The sequence below is a fragment of the Nyctibius grandis genome, chromosome 6 (assembly GCF_013368605.1).
Source record: "Nyctibius grandis isolate bNycGra1 chromosome 6, bNycGra1.pri, whole genome shotgun sequence".
In the NCBI taxonomy this organism is placed as follows: domain Eukaryota; kingdom Metazoa; phylum Chordata; class Aves; order Nyctibiiformes; family Nyctibiidae; genus Nyctibius; species Nyctibius grandis.
In genome coordinates this window covers 31,115,684-31,134,771 of record NC_090663.1, presented here as the reverse complement: position 1 = coordinate 31,134,771, position 19,088 = coordinate 31,115,684, and the positions used below count along the sequence as shown (strand labels likewise).

At 41.8% G+C, this 19,088-nt stretch overlaps 1 protein-coding gene across 1 annotated transcript; it reads left to right on the top strand.

The window, feature by feature from the left end:
• The first annotated feature begins 9,380 nt into the window (after positions 1-9,380).
• Positions 9,381-17,924, top strand: OCIAD2 (OCIA domain containing 2). Its single transcript, XM_068404326.1, has 6 exons — positions 9,381-9,440; positions 12,150-12,243; positions 13,105-13,158; positions 15,395-15,442; positions 16,459-16,564; positions 17,843-17,924. Exons 1-6 carry the CDS (start codon positions 9,381-9,383, stop codon positions 17,922-17,924), a joined length of 444 nt encoding a protein of 147 aa, XP_068260427.1.
• Positions 17,925-19,088: the final 1,164 nt, after the last annotated feature.

Sequence of the window (19,088 nt, the reverse complement as noted above, 5' to 3'; positions counted from 1 at the left end):
TTCACAGCCCGGTGACAAGGAAGGGTGAGTAGATCTCACCCCTTCACTGCTGTGTTACGAAAGGAGCGTCTGTGCACTGGATATTCACACCACCAAGTAACGAAACAGAAGCAAAGGATTGTCATCCCACAGGCTGATGGGGAAAAGAGGAGCTGATTCACGTGCTATTGCATAAATACATAGTTGATTAACTGTTATTTATTACCTCTCTTTTTTTTTGGAGGGGGCAGGTGTTCAGATTGGTGCTGTGCTCATCTTAATGAAATGTTCTTTGCTTTAAAGCAGACTAACGACTTCTGATAAACAATCCTGCCTGCAAAAAGCACCAAAAGAAGCATTTAGTTTGCTGAGATCCCTGGGTTGAGGCTTAAGCCACTCTGTTTGTTAATTTTAGAGGAAACCCTGAGCTGTATGAACCCAGCCATGATCACAGCTGCCAAGTTCTGCCAAAAGGATTACATAAGCAAAATCTGAATTTTAGAATTCCATTTTTGGCATGAAAAGTAAATTTGTAACTATGAGCTAAGAACTAAAAAGCCCTTTTGCTGTTGGAATATGTTGTCTTCTTAAGTTTTATTAATCTTCATACAGTGCCCTATGAAACTGCCAGCTATATTTTCGCATATGTGTTAAAGCTGCTGTCCTGGTCTAAATAAACCTTATGACATGCATTTTCTTTCCCTTGCACCTGTGAAACTCCAAAGCCATAGGAGTAAACTATAAACCCCCGACACCTGTTAAATATGACCTATTACTAGCAATAAATTCCTGTCAAAACATTTCGGAGGGCAGAGTACTAAGGAAAAGTTTGTTCCAGTAGTCTCACAATCAAGTAATTAATTTACGCTGCAGTATAATGGGGTTTGGCTAGCTACAGAAACTCTGTTGAATTTTGGTTGCTATTTGAAAACATAAATATGTTTCAAAAGTCCACAAAAGAATTTAAGTGTTTTGGTGAAAAAGCTGACCTCTCTAGGCGAGGAAGAATGAGACTCGTAGGTTTAATGACCTTCCTTCTCTTCTCCAAGTTCCACGTAACTAAAGGCATCTTTGATTTTCTTCATTTAAGTAAAGCCATGCAAGAATAGTCACCAAGTTCACTTATCACTGGTTTAGGATTATGCAAGTGATGACGCCATTTCATCTTGCTGTGGCATGATGCAAATGGAACTTGTAAGATGAGTTCTTTGGCCAGAGTAAACCTAGAACATGGCTGCTTTTGTAGCTGTGTAGCAAGAGTGTGACGCTTACAGGATGTATTCAGACAACAAATATTTGAAACAATTTTGCAACACTTTTTGTAATTACAGTATCTTGCTTCATGGTTCAGAGGTGGAGTTCCAGTAAAACTAGACATGACTGGAATCATGAACCTGATGTGCTTGTGTGGCTTCCATTAAACTCATAATGCAATGAAAATAATGCAATTCCTGACAAATTTAGCCATTGTATTCTGGGTACTCCCTCTGAGATTCTTAGTAACTAAGTTTGGCGTCAAACACAGCAAAGCTACATTCCAGTTCTCTCCGTAGAGTTGACAAACAGATAAGCATCTGAGCACAAGAGGTGGCAGTTTTCAGGTGTAATGTGTTTTGAAATGAAAACAGACATGGCTGAAATACAAAAGTCAATGCTTACAAGGTGCTTCATTACACATAGATGTGTAGGAATGCCTTTCACTAGATTTTTTTATTCTTGGAGTGCCATGTGTGTAGCTGATAAAAAAGCAATAGCGTTTGATCTATACAGGAATACAATAATGGCAAACCAGCAAAACCAAAACAGCATACTACAGCAGGAGTTTCCACTCACAGAAAAAGGAGCATATGCCCTTAACCTAAGACAGACATAAAAAATTATCTGAATCTAACAGAAAATAAATTACAGCCCCACAATTACATTGGTATTGACAGGGGTAAACGTCTCTAAAGCTAGTGACTGTAAAAACCAGTGCTTTATTTGGGTTCCAGCTATAATACAAGTGTGTTTTGAAACCCAAAATAAACACATGGAATTTAAAAGAACTGTCAGACACCTGGGGAAGTTGTCCTTGCATATTGCCCAGTAGACATGTGCCTGAATGAGCATGACTAAAAAGCAGAAGAAAGTGACAGAGAAGTAGAGGAAAACAACATAGAAGTACGAACACAAATTAGGATTAAGAAAGCAACTCTGGAAAAAAGCTGAGGTGGTTGAGTTTACAGTTAGGCACCTGCCACAGTCACAGTGGAAACACAAAGACTTGCAGGTCATCAGATGCCTATTCTGTTTGCACAACAGTGTAAAGCTTCTTAATTGTTACCTTTACATAGGATCATAGAATCATAGAATGGTTTGGGTTGGAAGGGACCTTAAAGATCATCTAGTTCCAACTCCCCTGCCACAGGCAGGGACACCTTTCCTCTAGACCAGGTTGCTCAAAGCCTCATCCAGCCTGGCCTTAAACACAGCCAGGGAGGGGGCAGCCACAACTTCTCTGGGCAACCTGTTCCAGTGTCTCACCACCCTCACAGGAAAGAATTTCTTCCTAATATCTAATCTAAATCTACCCTCTTTCAGTTTAAAACCGTTCCCCCTCATCCTGTCACTACTTGTCCTTGTAAAAAGCCCCACTCCTGCTTTCCTGTAGGCCCCCTTCAGATACTGGAAGGCTGCTATGAGGTCTCCCTGGAGCCTTCTCTTCTCCAGGGTGAAGAGCCCCAACTCTCTCAGCCTGTCTTCATAGGAGAGGTTATGGTTGGACTCGATGGTCCCAGAGGTCTCTTCCAACCTGACTGATTCTGTGATTCTGTGCTCCAGCCCTCTGATCATCTTTGTGACCCTCCTCTGAACTCGCTCCAACAGCTCCATGTCCTTCTTATGTTGGGGGCCCCAGAGCTGAACACAGTACTCCAGGTGGGGTCTCACGAGAGCAGAGTAAAGGGGCAGTATCACCTCCCTCGACCTGCTGGCCACTCTTGATGCAGCCCAGGATGCGGTTGGCCTTCTGGGCTGCAAGCACGCACTGCCGGCTCATGTTGAGCTTCTCATCAACCATCACCCCCAAGTCCTTCTCCTCAGGGCTGCTCTCAATCCATTCTCCGCCCAGCCTGTATTTCTGCTTGGGATTGCCCCAACCCACATGCAGGACCTTGCACTTGGACTTGTTGAACTTCATGCGGTTTGCACAGGCCCAGCTCTCAAGCCTGTCAAGGTCCCTCTGTCATGCAAAACTCTATATGCATATTTATATTCAACATTAATTTGGTTGTCATTTTCTCAAGGTTACGGTATGTTGGCTACAAAATGCTATTCATTTGTTACACCTGGGCTGAAGTGTAACCTCATCTCTTGAAAATTAGCGCTAAAACATAGGACTAATAAATATTGAGACTCGCTAAAGACCTTTTTCAGTAAAATGTTCCGTGGGACATGATACACGAACATTGCCCCAGAGTAATTTCAGTAATGTGCTCCATATAATAGGTCTTGATTCATTTCAATATGTATTAGAAACAGCAGGGACAATCAAGTCTGATTACAGGATCTCAGCACCTGTAACCCCGCTGCAATCAGCTAGTGTTGCAGGCCTTTACTGTAGGAAAGAAATTGCACATATAGCTGTGCAGCCTAAGAAAAGAGAAAACTGTGGCCATTTTACAGCCGCCTTCAAGCTGAGAAGTAAAAATCCTAAAGCTTGAACATCTGGTAATTGTCAGCCATTCATTTCTACTAAAAGATAGGCCAGACCAAGTGTAAAATAGAAATAAGTACACCCAAGGATCAGCCAGGACACAGAAACCTATTACATAATTTCTTGTACTTAGTGAGGACAGTTTAATGTTTTACTCAGCAGTATGTTGACTGTTTCCTGCTGTGACTTTTGATGTCTTTTCATTCACCCTTAACTCTTACTCCTATTAGCATGAGAACAGTGCCCTACAGTGTAATTCTTAGGCGGTTTTCCATGCTCTAAATGTTTTTATTACTGATCCATTTTTGTAACCAAACTGTGTTTGTTACTCCAGGTCTTTGTTTTCCAGGGAATTTTTAAGCAATTAACAGTCTTTGTGATTTTTCTAATGAACAAACAAACCATATTTATCACATTTGGTAATAGTTCCTCCTCCTGTCATGATGTATGCATACATGGAGTGTTTCTGTTAAATACACACACTGGAAAGGCTTTGCCTTTGGTGAATGTGGTGAACCTCAGGATCCTGGCAACCCTGCAGCATTTTCTAAAAGGTTCTTCAGACAAGCAGCCAGAGCCTGTAAACCTTCCCTTCCACGAGTTTGCGAAGTCTCAGCTCCTTGACCTCTTTCTACTCTGGCAGTAGAAAATTCCTCAGCCAAGGATTCAATTCCTTATTGGTTGTTTTATTTTTGGTATCTCTCAGTTTCTTCTTTGATGTGTAAGGTTGGTTTTGTTCTAGGAGGAGTAAGGATCTTTCTTTTGGTTTGTGTTTATTATTCTGAAGCACTAACATTTATTGGTTTGTTTCTATCAACTTCTCTCCATTTTCATAGCTCTGAAGTACTTTTGGGTAAATCTTGAGAACAAAGAGTGTCTAAGGAACGTATTCAATTGTGATAATCAACTTTACCTTTGAGGTTAAAATGAAAACAAAGTCTAACCTTTTTTTAATAGGCACTTTTGGACAGGAAGGTGCAAGAATCCAAGCCACCGCTATCCCTGGGCATGCATATGCCCTATGAGGACATTGTCATTCCAGTGCTTTTTCATTTTATGACCAGTTTAAGCTGAACCAGCTAAGAAATAATTGGTTATTAGGGACTCACCTCACATGGGATTTTCTTGTAGTTTCCAAAATAGCATTCAGCCAGTATCTATTAAATCTTTTTTCACATAAGATTTCAAGGATACCTCTTAGATCACAGGAGGTGTAGGTACACTTTTAAGGGCTGTTTTAGGACATCACTCTTGCCAAACATCCATGTGAGGAGCACCTTTTGCAGCAGCAAAGCCCAATGGTCTGGTTTGGCTGGCAAGAGTGGGAGAACACTCTGGGGAAAGGGGCTTCAAGCAGCCAAGACTTCTGGAGGCTGAAAGCCTTTTGGGTTTAAGAAAATGAACTACGACTTATGTCATGTTTATTAGGAAATTGAGATGCCAAGGTCATGCAAGAGAAGGAAGTATAATGCTGATCTCACAAGCTATTCATTTCAAGATAAGCACTAAAGTGTCATATTACCATTTAGATTACTAAAAACTATGTCTCACTGCAAAAAAACAAGACAAGATGCAAATGCAAAAATAAACCTCAGGTTTACATGCTTTGTTTTATGAAGTTTACCATTAAAGAAAGGCATCGCATTTGTCATTTCAGAGAAAGTGGCACACTTTTTTTTTTCGGTATTCCTAGATGAACAAGCCCCACCTCCTGAACAGGCATTTTCAGGGTAACTTTTTCTTGCAAGATTATTTTTGATTGATCAAATTATTTTTCTTATTTGTTTACTTTTTATTTACTTCTTGTTAATATTGATATTAAAATGTATTGATAAGCATCATTGTATTAAAATCAAATTAGGTAAGCAATGCTTTACTTTCCAAAATGGGCAAAATTGAATGTCACTTCTTTTTTAAAGAACAAGATTTCATTAAGTTTCCACAAAATATTTTCAGTTCGTATGACAGCCCCCAGCACCGCGTGTTGTACACTGTTAGGTGACTGTTAACGTGATTAACAAACACCATTGCTAAAACAGCGTTCTGAATTTCTTTTGGGGAATACGAGAACTCGGAAGTAATCTCACTAGCGCGTTCACTCCCTGTTTTTCTCCGGGAGCAGCCGGTGAGGAGCCGGGAGCTGCTAATTTATCCACAGATACCGGCAGGACCCGGAGCCAGGGGGTGCGGAGAGCTCGGCGCTCACTGCTCGGCCCCGCGCGAGCGGCGTTTCGCCTTCACTCCCCAGCAGCACCTGCCCCGGCGGCTCCCTGCCCTCAGCCGGGCTGGGCCGGGCGGGCTGCCCGGGCTCTGCGGGGCCGTGGGCTGCCTGCCCCGCCTGGCCCTGCCGCCGGCGGCCAGGAGATGGCGGTGGAGCCCAGCGGCAGCGGGCAGGCACCCCCAGGGCTGTGGCGGGCGTGGGACAGTCGGTGCCGCCGGGTCCCCGCTCCTCACGGGCTTCCGGGGCTGGGCGGTGCGGGCCCCGCCGCGGATGGGCCGGGCCGCGCTGCCCTCTTCCCCTTCCTCCACTGGCCCGGCGCCCTGCGGGGGGTGAGCGCGGTCCGGGGACGCGGCCCGCCGCCAGCCACCTTCCGCGCCGCGGCCCAGGGGAGCGTCAGTCTCCTCCTTTCCCTCCAGGAGGGGCTGAGCTCCGCCGTGCCGGATTTCTCCGGCGTCACGGCGGGAGGAAGGCCGGGGCTGGCGTGGCTCTCGGCGGCCGGCCCGGTGCAGGGGGCCGGCGGCGGCTCATAGGGGAATCTGGCCCCAGCGCCCGACACCTTGCCCTCTCCCCTTCCCCTCAGGCCTTCGCCCAGCGCCGGGGCCGTGGCACGGAGGCGGGCTGGGCTGGGTGTGACAGGCCCGGTGGCCGGGTCGGAGGGGAAGACCACTGTGGGCTGGAGCGGACGCCTGCCCTGGGCCTGATTGCAGCCACTCTTCCCTCCCACGAAACCCGGACCGCCCGGCGTTTTGCACGTCCCCAGCCGCATCCTGAGCCCTTAGAGCACGCAACGAGCACGAACTAATAGCTTGTTCTCACAGTGCCCTGGATGAGTGACTGCCAGCAGATGCCTGCGCAGGTGCTGCAGAGGCTCGGCTGGGCAAGTGCGAGGCATTCACCTGCTTCATGGTGTCCACCCAGTTGTTGGTAGGGAGCTTTTCATGGAAGACCTAGTGCAGCTGCTCAGTTGGCTCTCCTTCGAAATAAAAGCCTGGATCTAAAATAAAGTGCCAGTTCAGAAGTTACATGTGAAACATCATAGTGAGTCTTGCCCTCTTCCTCACAACGGACACTCAGTTGTGAAGGGCCTCTCTGAAGTCCTAACGAGTTGTCTCTGTGATCATTGTACTTCAGTGGCACCTACCCTGGGTAAATGTGCAGTATCTCCACTGTTGATCACGGTCAACTGCATATACCAGTTAACATGAGCAATTTTCTCACATCCAAAAAATGTAGCTATCTTCTTGCATACTGCTTCTTTATCAGCCAGTTAGAAGTATCAAAACCTTGAGATCATTCAGAAGTCTTATATTAGCCTTTTCTTCTGTAAATGAGTAAATTATCCAGAACAGTTCTTGTACAATAGGAAAAAGTTTTTTGAATATTTGATCCTTGTAAACCACATTGATTTAAAGTGTTATATAGGTATTTCAGTTAAACAGAGGAATAACATCATTAGGGAATTCTTCCCAAGGCAGCTAAGACAATATAGAGTTAATTGTTACACTGACAATTACATAGTTAGATTGAGAAAACAGCAATAAGTGTTACAGTAAAAATATGCAAGAAAGTTAAATTTCTTCAATAGGTCAATGCAAATAAAGTTATTTTTCAGGATGACGGTTGTCTTTCCAGGACACAATGCCCCAAAACACTGGAACACTTTTGTGTTCCTCAGATAGGAGGCAGCATGCATGCTAAGTAGTAATATTAATAATTCAATTAAATAATATTTTTATTACCTCGACTCTGTCCCTTTGCTTTGTTCTTGCCAGTGTAGCTTTCAGCTTTCATCCCAAGTGGGAGAGCTACCTGGAAGCTGCTTAAAGGGTTACATATTTTTTTGATTCTTTGTTACGTTGAAGTGGAAGTGTAGCTGAATGAGGTATAATTCTGGAGAAATGTATGCTGAAGACAATACAGGAGGTTAATTGCAAGCTGCAAATTTTTATAACCTAATTTATACTCCTTACTTTTTTTTTCAGTTATTTTCTCCAGTGACTCGGCTTTTTTATCCTGGTGAAAAAGATGAGCACTTAAAATCTGTTGCAGCAGTTAGAAACCATATCAGTCAGTAGTACTTTCCAGTGATGCTTTTTATGCAAGTGTCTGCATAGGGAGGCTTCATGAGCAGATAAGAATAAGAAAGCAGATAAGAGTAAGAAAATTTTGTGTCTTTGATTGACATAAACCTCTTTAAAGTTTTATGCATTTTTCTCATCTTTTATCTCCTTTTTTGCATTAAATGACAAGAGACTGATGGAAAATTAAATTGCTGTTAGTCAGGGTGAGGCAGACAGTGAAGAGCTGTGGGCTTTCCTAACACGATGTGGATTTTGAAACTTAAAATTTTTTCAAAGACACAGTGGTCATTGTCATTTTTGAGAGTGGCTGAGAATGAAGTGCAGATTGGTGTGAATGCAATGCTTAATTGAGTCTTTTTACCAAGGGGAGAGGAGGTCGTGTTGCTTCTGTTCCATCACTTAAAAAAGCATTGCTGTCTGAATATCCAGTGGGCATGAAGCAGACATTACTTCAACTTTATAGCCGTGTAACTGACCCCAAAATAAGTGGAAAATAAACCACGGCATTTATACAGTATTATTATGAATGCCAAAAACCATTCAGGTTATTAAATTGTTGCATATATTTCCTCTTTAACTCTGTCCTTCGCAGTCACTTTAGCCTTGCTCGGTGCCACCATTCTCAGCAGTACTTTTTGAAAAGCAGCAGTGCCCTGTATGTTGGTAAATAAGGTGACAGACCATGCAGCAAAGTGCTAGGTAAAAATCACAGTTTAGGTATTTGTATTACTCCAGAAATTAATGGGATTCCTTCTTGCTTTTCCCTAGCAGCACAATTCTCAGGCATGGAAGATGGCAATTCTAAAACTCTTTGGAATCTATTTATTCTTATAGATTTTTTTTAAGCATGTTTGTAACTGGATTGTGTTTGTTGGAAACGCAGATGTGGTTTGTGATAGGCTTGCATTGTGGGTCCTGTGGAATCAAAACTTCAGATGATGGCAATGAGAACAGTAGTAGTACAGTGATTGATTGTGGACAGCACCCTAAAGAAGCTAAATTTTTTACCTGCAATACAATAAAAATTAGAAAGGTTTTGGATGACTTGCTCATATTTGTTCGCATTTCTTTATGATTGAGAGTGCTGTGCTAAGTCACGATCCAGCACCTAATTGTACTTACCCACTTCCCTGTTTGAATTAGGCTACATGCAACTCTGTATTGCTAATCAGTGATACACTGTGCTGTAAACTGCATATAATCAGGTGACTGGATGCTGTCTGTTGTAAAAAAATACACTCCTTTCAACTGGATCATTACTATTTCTAGGTGAACACTGAACTTACAGTATCAATGTGATACTTTGGCTTTTTACCTTTGTACCTAGCAGGAAGAGAGATAGCCAAGCATAAAACATGTAATTTCTGCTGAGCAAGATCAGCAGCAGAGTACAAGGAAAGAGACAATGTCTTCTGAAACAACCCAACAGGAGAGTCAGACATCTCCACTAAAGCAAACTGGCTGGGTAAGCTGGGTTTCCTTCCTTTTATTTTGATGCTATCATTAGTGAATAACTGAGGATTTTGCATTGGTCGCTCTTATTGAAGAAAAAAAAGATGTCTGTTAGCTTAAGCATATAAATGAAGAGAGGAAAGGGCTATGTGTTATTCTTCCCGATTCACTACACTCAGAGGGCTAGGAGCTTTTGAGTCTTAAGATAGTGGGCTCTGATTTATGCTATGCTAGTGAAGGTGACACTAGTTTGAGGGTGACAGAGTACTGGATCGGGCTGCCCGGGGAGGTTGTGGAGCCTCCTTCTTTGGAGATATTCAAAACCCGCCCGGACGTGACCCTGTGCAACGTGCTCTAGGGGAACCTGCTTTGGCAGGGGGTTGGACTAGATGATCTCCAGAGGTCCCTTCCAACCCCAACCATTCTGTGATTCTGTGATCCTGTGAAACTAGTTACAAATTGGCAGAGCCCTAGTGTGTGAGCACTATTCCGGTATAACCTGTCCCTGTCAAGTTGTGCGTGTGTGTATGCGCGTGTGTATGTGTTCAGAAGGGGAGAAGGGAACAGTACTGCACAAAAACGTGCCCTCCAGCTGTATGGCAGCTGAGCATTCTCCTCTGCTGGAGAAATCATCTACCCACAGGGGTTCAGATTTTACCAGTTTATGCTATAAGCATGTAATTAACCATAAGGAATTTAAACGTGGTATGACCTTGTTGCTAACCAGTCACTGCCAGAGAGCAGCAGAAGTGGGCTGATCTGCAAGGGAAGGTGACCCAGGAGCCATGAGTGACAGCAAAGCAGGAAGGACTTGTGACCTCAGTACCCCAAAAAAAGGAGCAGAACAGATCCAGTGACATTAACCAGGGTAAGCCAACAGTCAGTCCAGTGATTGCCAGTCAAGTCCATAGGAATAAGGCAAGTATGCTGGTAAGCCAGGACAGCAAGTTAGCAAGGCAAGACAGGGATCATCATGGTAAAAGGCCAGGTACAGGCATACCTACAACACAGTTAAGGCAAGGGCCTGAGTTTAAATGCAGCTCCTGAGCTGAGGGGCAGAGGCCCTGGGCAAAGCTTCTTGCAGCTGTTTCTCCCAGCTTTGCTCTTTTCACAGCAATCTAATTCAGCGTTATACAACTGTGCCATTTTAGTGCTGACTTTGAGCCCAAGCAACTAAATCCCTGGCAGGGTGTGTATGGGGCAGAAAGGTTGCAAAGCCTGTTGGTGCACTTTAGGCCCTGACACTCATTTCCTTATCTTTCACTCAGCCTGTTTGGATTTTATTGTATTCTCTGTGACCTTGCTGTGAAACCAGTTTGGAGTGGTTCGCTAGGGTCTGGAGTGGAGTTAGTTCTCTAGTGTTTACCCAAGCAGCACCACCATTAACTGTAGTGGGAGCAGTGCTTCAAGAAGGACTGAGATACTAATTAGCTAAAATGTGAAATGTGTGGCTGCAGCCAATAAATGCATTTCATTATTATGGTTACAAAATCATGGATCAGTCAGGCATAAAAATGAGGTAGAATCCTATAACAGACTAATGAGCTCTTTTTCCCAAGGCACTGCTTGTTCTACGAAGTCTGGTTTTACTTTCAAGAACAGGTATGTTTGTAAAGGTTGTGGTTTTACAGAAAAATGTTAGGATTTCAACTAATTTTAACTTCATGATGACTTCTTCTTCCTCCCAGCTTTTATTGCTGAGCACAACACCATATGGTATGGGATATCCTTTGGGTCAGCTGAGGTCAGCTGTCCCAACTGTGTCCTCTCCCATCTTCTCATGCACACCCAGCCTCCTCGCTGGCAGGCAGCCTGAAAAATAGAAAAAGCCTTGACGCTGTGCAAGCACTGATCAGCAGTAGCTAAAATATCCCTGTGTTATCAACACTGGTTTGGTCACAAATCTGAAACGCAGCACCATACCAGCTACTATGAAGAAAAAAGAAACTCTTTCCCAGCCAAATCCAGCACGCCTGTATGTTGCAGATGTCCAACAATGATACTACAAGTGCCAACACTGATAACCGAGTCATCTCTTAAAGAAAGAAAAATAATGTCAATATCTTGGATAGTAGAATGCAAGAGAGAATACTGTCACTTTTTTCTCATAATCAAAATGGAAAAAAAAACCCCTACCATTAGCCTGAAAGAAGTCTGTCAGCAAGCTAATGATTATGATCATGAAGCCAGTATGGTTGAGTTCAGTTAATGCCGTGAATATATTTAAACTGCTCAGAGAGAAAGTCAGGCTAGTTAGGGGAATCTGACAGAGTTTATATTGGCCCTTTTCTGAATACTTGCAAAATCTGCTCTTACTAAACTTAAATTTACTTCTGTACAGGGCAGAACTTTATTTTTAGAAACTACCACTCTGCCTTCATTTCCTGTCATTTCTTTCCCAGAAAGCTGATGTAGCTCATGAGAATGAAATGGCTAACAGAAATAAAGCAATATACTTCTGGGGTAAGCAGCAGCTGAGCTATTTTAGGAAAGTACAGACCAACAGGATGAGTAGTTTTAACTTAAAACCTATTAGTTCTTTCTGTTTCTGTATTGGGGTATCAAATATTTCATCACACTGCTAACAACAGGAGTTTTGCTTGTTTGGTTGGTTTTTGCATTGTATTTTGTTTGTTTTTTAAGTAATTTGTCTTCTTTAATTGATCTTTTTTTCAGTCTGTGAGATTAAATTCAATAAAGTAACCCAGGTTTATCCTTTCAGCCGATGTTCTATTGTCCTGTCTCAGAAATTGACAATGCTGGAGAAATTGCAAGGATCCGTAAAGAATGCAAAAAGGAAAGTTTCTGGTACAGAGGTGAGTGATCCAACTTGTTGTTATCACACTGAGAATGACTTCCTGATGTACTTATGCAAAACTGGCTGCAAAATGCCATGCTGTTTATTGTAATACATTGGGTTTTGTTGGAATATTATTGTGAGTTAACGCTGTCACCTTAAGTTGAGCAATAGGTTATTATAGGGTTAGTTGAATTATTTGCGTAATCATTGTAGGTAAAGGCGGTTGAATTAAATTCTTGTTTAATATGAACTTACTTCAACAACCATAGAGTTGGTTCTATTCTTGAAGTCCGTTATTAAAACAACCCTAGGAATGTTTTACTTCATTACATACTTATTCTTGCCTTTGAATGAAAGGCAGGCGTGGCTGTGTGTCTTGCGTTTGTGAAACTGTTTAGGTGTTAGGACATCTAAAAGATTAGTTACTCAGTGTTTTACTGCCTTTTAAGTCCACCATATCAGTTTGTATCTAAATTATACATTTTCTGAAAGCAGATTGAAAAGGGTTTCAGCATTTAATCAGAGCTCTGTCATTACTAGTGTTGCAGTACTGAGAGGAGATATTCAGATTATGGAAGCTATTATTTAATAAATATATATAATGCATTAGCTGCAGATGCTACAGCATGCCTGATGTCTGACACTGTGTGAACACATTCTTGCTTTGAAGAGATAGTAATCTGAATGAGGAGATGTAAGACATGATTAAGACAGTACGCAAAGTTAATGTTTAGAAGATGAGTAATGTGTTTAATATTATAAACATATAAAAGATTTAACATATAAAACACTTAACATATAAAAGAGTAATGTATTTAACAAATAGGTAACAAATTTTGGCTGATACCAGATACATTCCTCCTTTTTATTTTTACAGCTCTTCCTTTGTCTCTTGGGAGCATGCTTGTCACCCAGGGGCTAGTTTTAAAAGGTAAATATAAAATATACATGATGGTCCTAAGTTACAAAGTTGAGACTCTGGAATCGCTACTCAAATGCAAGTTTCCCTAAAGTCTGCTGTTTTTCAAGATCAATATTCCTCTCACTCATCTCCATCATTGTTATAGTGATTTGATCATTATGTATGCATTGCCACAGTCACTCTTTTGAAAGAACATGAACTGAAAAGAGAATTCATGAATTTAAAGACTGGTGGCTAGATTCTGTCACCATGATCACATGTATTTGAGTAGAGTCTTCACTAAGGCTGCTTGTAGAGCAGAGCATTGTACAACCTGAGCAGGGGATCAGATCTGGGTACTGTAGCTCTAACTGTTGGTTTATTTGAAAAATGCTGGCAATGTTTTTACAGTGACCATGTATCAATATGAATACAGCTTTGGTGCAAAGGGACAAGGAATACTGCCGAAGTGAGGAGACAGAGAGCTTTTTGTAGAGATGGCTTGTGATCTGCAGGCTAACACAAAAGAGAATTGTATTCCATTTATGTGATGGATGAGCCTGGTTCTACACATTGCATCTTGAGTTGCCCTTCTGAGGGTCTTGACTAATAATAAGGCTTAGGTTAGTGTTTTGGGTAAAGAGTGAAGGGCGTCCACCCTGAAGACCACTAAAATGTGTGTATCCCACAGGAGCAAATAAGACAGTCCTTCAGCCTGCATTAGCAGCTGGTTACAGCAAGGGCAGGCCAGAAAAGAGAAAAATACAGGGCCTGAAGCAAGAAGCAGAAAAGAATCCAAGGGCTATAAGAGATGGGTGGTGGGAGACAGCAAATGGAGGAGGTGGAAACGGCTCAGCCTTTTCTCCCTGTGTGTAGTTGCAAGCCCCTATTGTTCCAGCCACTATTATCATGTTTCCTCCTCATCTCATTCTTTCTTTTTTTTTTTACTAATATTTTCAGGAGGACTAGAGTAGAAAACCTAAAAGCTGTGCTATAGCACAAGAGGCTGATGTAGGTTCCCTGTTGCATCCTTGACCTATGAGCTTGTAGGCAGACAGGGAGGGAAGGAGCAAGGGAGAGTGTGTGAGGGAAGGCAAAGGATTACACATTTGAAAAAGGGTGAGCAGTGATAGGAAGGGCACTGGGGTTGTCTCGGTAGCTCACATGCTACCCTCTGGCACCAGCTACTCTTCTCACTTTCTCTCCATTGTATTTGCACATTTCTTATCAGCTGTGAATTAACAAAAGCCTGTATTAAATAATCATTATTGTGTGTCAACAATTGGAAGAGGGGGGTGTGTTTAGAAACAAACAACAATTTTGTTCCTCCCTTGAGAGACCCAATTTAAAATTGCATAGATGTCAGTGGGCGAAGGCCCTTGCACTTAGCATAGACTGAATGCTCCTCTGTCTGAACACTCGTCTCTGATGACTGCACACATTACACTGGCTCTGGAAGGAGCTGGAGCTTCTGAGCCTCATTAATATTGTCTGAATGCATGTAACAGTGCAACCAGTGTTCACTTCCCTTCCCATGGCAATCTTGCTGTGTGGAGCCCTCCTCCACAGCATGGCATGCGCGCGCACAGACACAGACATGCGCGTGCTCTCAGAGGCATGCTGGTTCCACCTCCTGGTGTTAACTGGGGGAAGGTGGATTTTGGTGGGAAAAGCTAAAGATAATCTTTTTGTTTTCTTGTTCAGCACGCTGTATGCTCCTGTTAAACACCAAAATGTATGATCTGTCTTCCCCAGAGGAGGAGGCTAGATACCAATGGTACAGTTTAACACGAGTTTAATCAATAGCCACCGAAAACTACTAAAGAACAGTTTGGGCTTGCTTCTCACAGCACAAGGAGGTGGACCCCGAGTAAGAGATTTCAGTTAGCTGTTACATTTGCAAGGTTGGTTTGTGCTGAAACATGAGCCACCATCTCATCCTCCTGCAGTGCTGCAGGTGTCACCAGTGGCAGCCATGCTGTCTTCATGTTGGTTTACGCTCCGAATCCCTGCCTGAACTGAATCCTGCAAAGTCCAGATTTTTTTCCTCCTATGACTTAGGGCTGCCCCAAAACAGCTGCACTAAGAACTAGTAGAATAGAAAGTGCCCTTATGTTCCTAAAATTGAGTTAACAGACTTTTAAGTTTTTTGTACAGTCTTCACCTTCAGAAATGCAAAAGCTTGTAGGAAAAATACTGTTTTGGTTTTGAGTGCTGGTGAGTTCCTCAAGGGAATAAGCTCTCTGACTACTTCTGTTTATTGTAGGCATTGTCTCAGCAAGCCCGAGATTCGGCGCATTACCTAAGATGGCAAGTAAGTTGCACCTAATTCTAAATGGAAAGGAAAGGTCATTTACAGGCGATATGCAGACCTTAGATGCGTCTCTCTGAATCTGTTTTCAAACTCTTCCTTTTCGGAATTTATGAGATGTTACTGCAGTGCTCTCGGAAATCATAAGTCTGCTGTATTTAAAAATAAATATATGAAATAAGGTTCTTTTAATGTAAACATTTTCAGTAGCAGCTCATATTTACTTAATGTATCCTCTCAAATTGGTAAAAACTCCAGTCTCACCTTTGTTTTATAAATAACATCAGCCTCATTGATCAGCCATGCTTAGCAGATCACACAGCTTATGGTATCAAGGAGCCATTGTAGTACATATAAAATAGTATGTTCCTTTTCATATGTTCATTTGATTGATCTTAACTGTCTAATTCATAACCATGCTGATAAAGAAAACAAATAAAAGCACAGAAACTGTACAGTACCATAAAGTGGCTCTTAAATGGCAAGAAATGAAGTTGATTCCCTCTTCAGCAGAAGTTCAACAGAAAATTGAGGATGTTGAAGTAATATTTTTATTCTTACTCTGTAATGAGTGAAAGCCCTAGAGCGATATATGGCAGGCTGACGTTCTAGCTTCTTAGAAACTGAGAGAAGATAGTGTTAAAATTACAATCGTTAGAAATATACCATGGTATGCATACAAGGGCAAGAGAAATTAGTGCGGACATTGTGAATTAATTTCATTATGGGCTCTCTCTATAATCCTAAATCTAGGATCTAAATGTTGTAATTCCAGCTGAATGTGATACCCTTTTCCTGTATGCCTTGGTTTGGACCAGTTGCTATGTCTCATGATAGGTAGCTGGTTTTCAATAGTTATTGAAATCATCCCTGTAATCCCTGTATAACTTCACATGTGTTTGTGACATGTTTTGAGAAAACATGCCAAATACAATTCCTTGTATGATTAAAATGGAGCCAATTGCAGACTCTTGATTTAAGCTCTTATATTAACAATGTTTTGTTATCTGTCTTTATAGTTGCTGGTGTCTTAGGTTTTGCCATTGGAAAGTTGTCATACATAGGAGAATGCCAAAAAAAGTTCCAGAAAATTGGTATTGTACCATGTAGTCCAAAACAAAAAAGGTTTGTGCTTATTTAAATCATTAATTCTAGATCGAAATAGTCTTTAAAATAGTAAAAATAATATGCAGCAAAACTGTGAATTTAAATTTTGTGATCAGGTCATGAGGTACTACTCTTATATTCTTAGGCTATATGTGACAGTATTAGAAACTACTAAATATTCTTCAGAAAATGCAAATTAAACTCAGTGTTTTCATTATTTTATTATTTTATTATTATTAAACCTGTTATTAGGAAATCAATTATTTAAATGAAATTATACTTTGAAGTGTGATGGAACAGGAGTTACTGGTTCTCTTTTCATCTAGCATTGTGCCTCTAACTGTCTCACGATCTTCTATGATATCACTCGGCCCTTTGAGTCCTCCTTTGTACCATACATCTGACCAAATACACTGCAGATTTTTTTTATGCTAGCCTCCTACTTTAACAATTTCAATCTCAACCCTCATTCCAACCTCCTGTGGTTTTGTCCAACCTCATAGTGTCATGCCAAACCATGGAGAGCACAAAATGCAGGGGTATTTTTTCCACCTTGCAACTCTAACCATATGATAGACCTCAATGGTTGCCTCCTGTCACCTGCCACCTCCATGTTTTAGTCATTGTTTTCTAAACTTCATGTAAAGTACTCTTTCCCCTCAAATCACACTCTGACTTCCTTCCAAGCTCCTCCTTCAATTGCCAGTACTACTTTTCATTCCCAATATGGCTTCTCATATGCACCTTTCACATGCAAAATACATTTCCAAAAATCCTATCCACAAAATCATTCTCCTCTGTCTTTCCACATCTTTCTGCCATACCAACGTGAGCTTTCATGCCTATGAAAATGCCTGACTGATCATGGGAAGCTTCTTCATTGTTCATGTGTCTCTCCACTTCCATTATTCCCCCTCATAACAAAGCTATTACTTTCCACACATGGTGTTACACAAAGTGGCTATTTGTCACTCTGTTGTATTACATGCTTTGCTCCTAACTCTGCTCGTTATTGATAGGTACAATGGCAAGGACTGTCTTTTCCTGCTTAGAAAATCCTATTACGTTTTAGTGATTGCTGGAAATGGTAGTTAAAAATAATAATTAATGGGGTTTTATTGGTTGAGACATTTAGATGTCATCTTTTGCAGTTCATGTCCCATAAAGCAGTTACGTCAATTGGAGAACACAGGCAAGAGATTACTTCTTCAAGAACATTTGCCAGCATGCTATATGGTTATATTAGAAGAAATCCAGAAAAATTCTTGAATACTTTATCTGCTTTCAACATTGTAGGCATTGTCATCATACTTGCAAAGAATGTGAAGCAAAATCAGGATCGAATGAGAAAGAAGGTTCAACTCCTTCAGCATCTTAGTCCCAGGTAGGCAACCTTGAAATTTAAAATAAACTATCATTTTTTTCCCATGTTGAGTGGTATTGTTGTTTACAACCTTTGAACAATATAGTGAAAATCATGGATTTTAATAATGGATTAAAATCTGAGCATTATTCAAGGAAATATTCTCTATCTATGGTTTGTAATTAAATTTGTTTCTTCATTTTTACCTTACATAGCTTTCTTGCTAATTTTAAATCCCCCATTTCTGAAGAATTTCTGCTTTAGCTGTAGCAGAGTATTGTTTATTCACCTAATTGGAATTAATTTGGATTGACTACTTGTATGAAAACAAATAGAACTCCTTTCAATTTCCAGCTTTTTTACTTAAGAATCAACTAATTATGGATAATGTTGATATTTAAAAATCACAGAATCACAGAATCACAGAATGTTAGGGATTGGAAGGGACCTCGAAAGATCATCTAGTCCAATCCCCCTGCCGGGGCAGGATTGCCTAGACCATATCACACAGGAACGCGTCCAGGCGGGTTTTGAATGTCTCCAGAGAAGGAGACTCCACAACCTCTCTGGGCAGCCTGTTCCAGTGTTCAGTCACCCTCACCGTAAAGAAGTTTTTCCTCAAATTTAAGTGGAACCTCCTGTGTTCCAGCTTGCACCCATTGCCCCTTGTCCTGTCAAGGGATGTCACTGAGAAGAGCCTGGCTCCATCCTCTTGACACTTGCCCTTTACATATTTAGAAACATTAATGAGGTCACCCCTCAGTCTCCTCTTCTCCAAGCTAAAGAGACCCAGCTCCCTCAGCCTCTCCTCATAAGGGAGATGTTCCACTCCCTTAATCATCTTCGTGGCTCTGCGCTGGACTCTCTCTAGCAGTTCCCTGTCCTTCTTGAACTGAGGGGCCCAGAACTGGACACAATAGTCCAGATGCGGCCTCACCAGGGCAGAGTAGAGGGGGAGGAGAACCTCTCTCGACCTGCTGACCACACCCCTTCTAATACACCCCAGGATGCCATTGGCCTTCTTGGCCACAAGGGCACACTGCTGGCTCATGGTCATCCTGTTGTCCACTAGGACCCCCAGGTCCCTTTTCCCTACGCTGCTCTCCAACAGGTCTGTCCCCAACTTGTACTGGTACATGGGGTTGTTCTTGCCCAGATGCAGGACTCTACACTTGCCCT

Bases quoted from the DNA above. Each gene is read 5' to 3' on its own strand.
- OCIAD2 (XM_068404326.1), top strand. From the start codon at position 9,381: ATGTCTTCTGAAACAACCCAACAGGAGAGTCAGACATCTCCACTAAAG. The intron at 12,244-13,104 runs GTGAGTGATCCA...TTATTTTTACAG, and splicing joins GGAAAGTTTCTGGTACAGAG to CTCTTCCTTTGTCTCTTGGG. The intron at 13,159-15,394 runs GTAAATATAAAA...TGTTTATTGTAG, and splicing joins CCAGGGGCTAGTTTTAAAAG to GCATTGTCTCAGCAAGCCCG.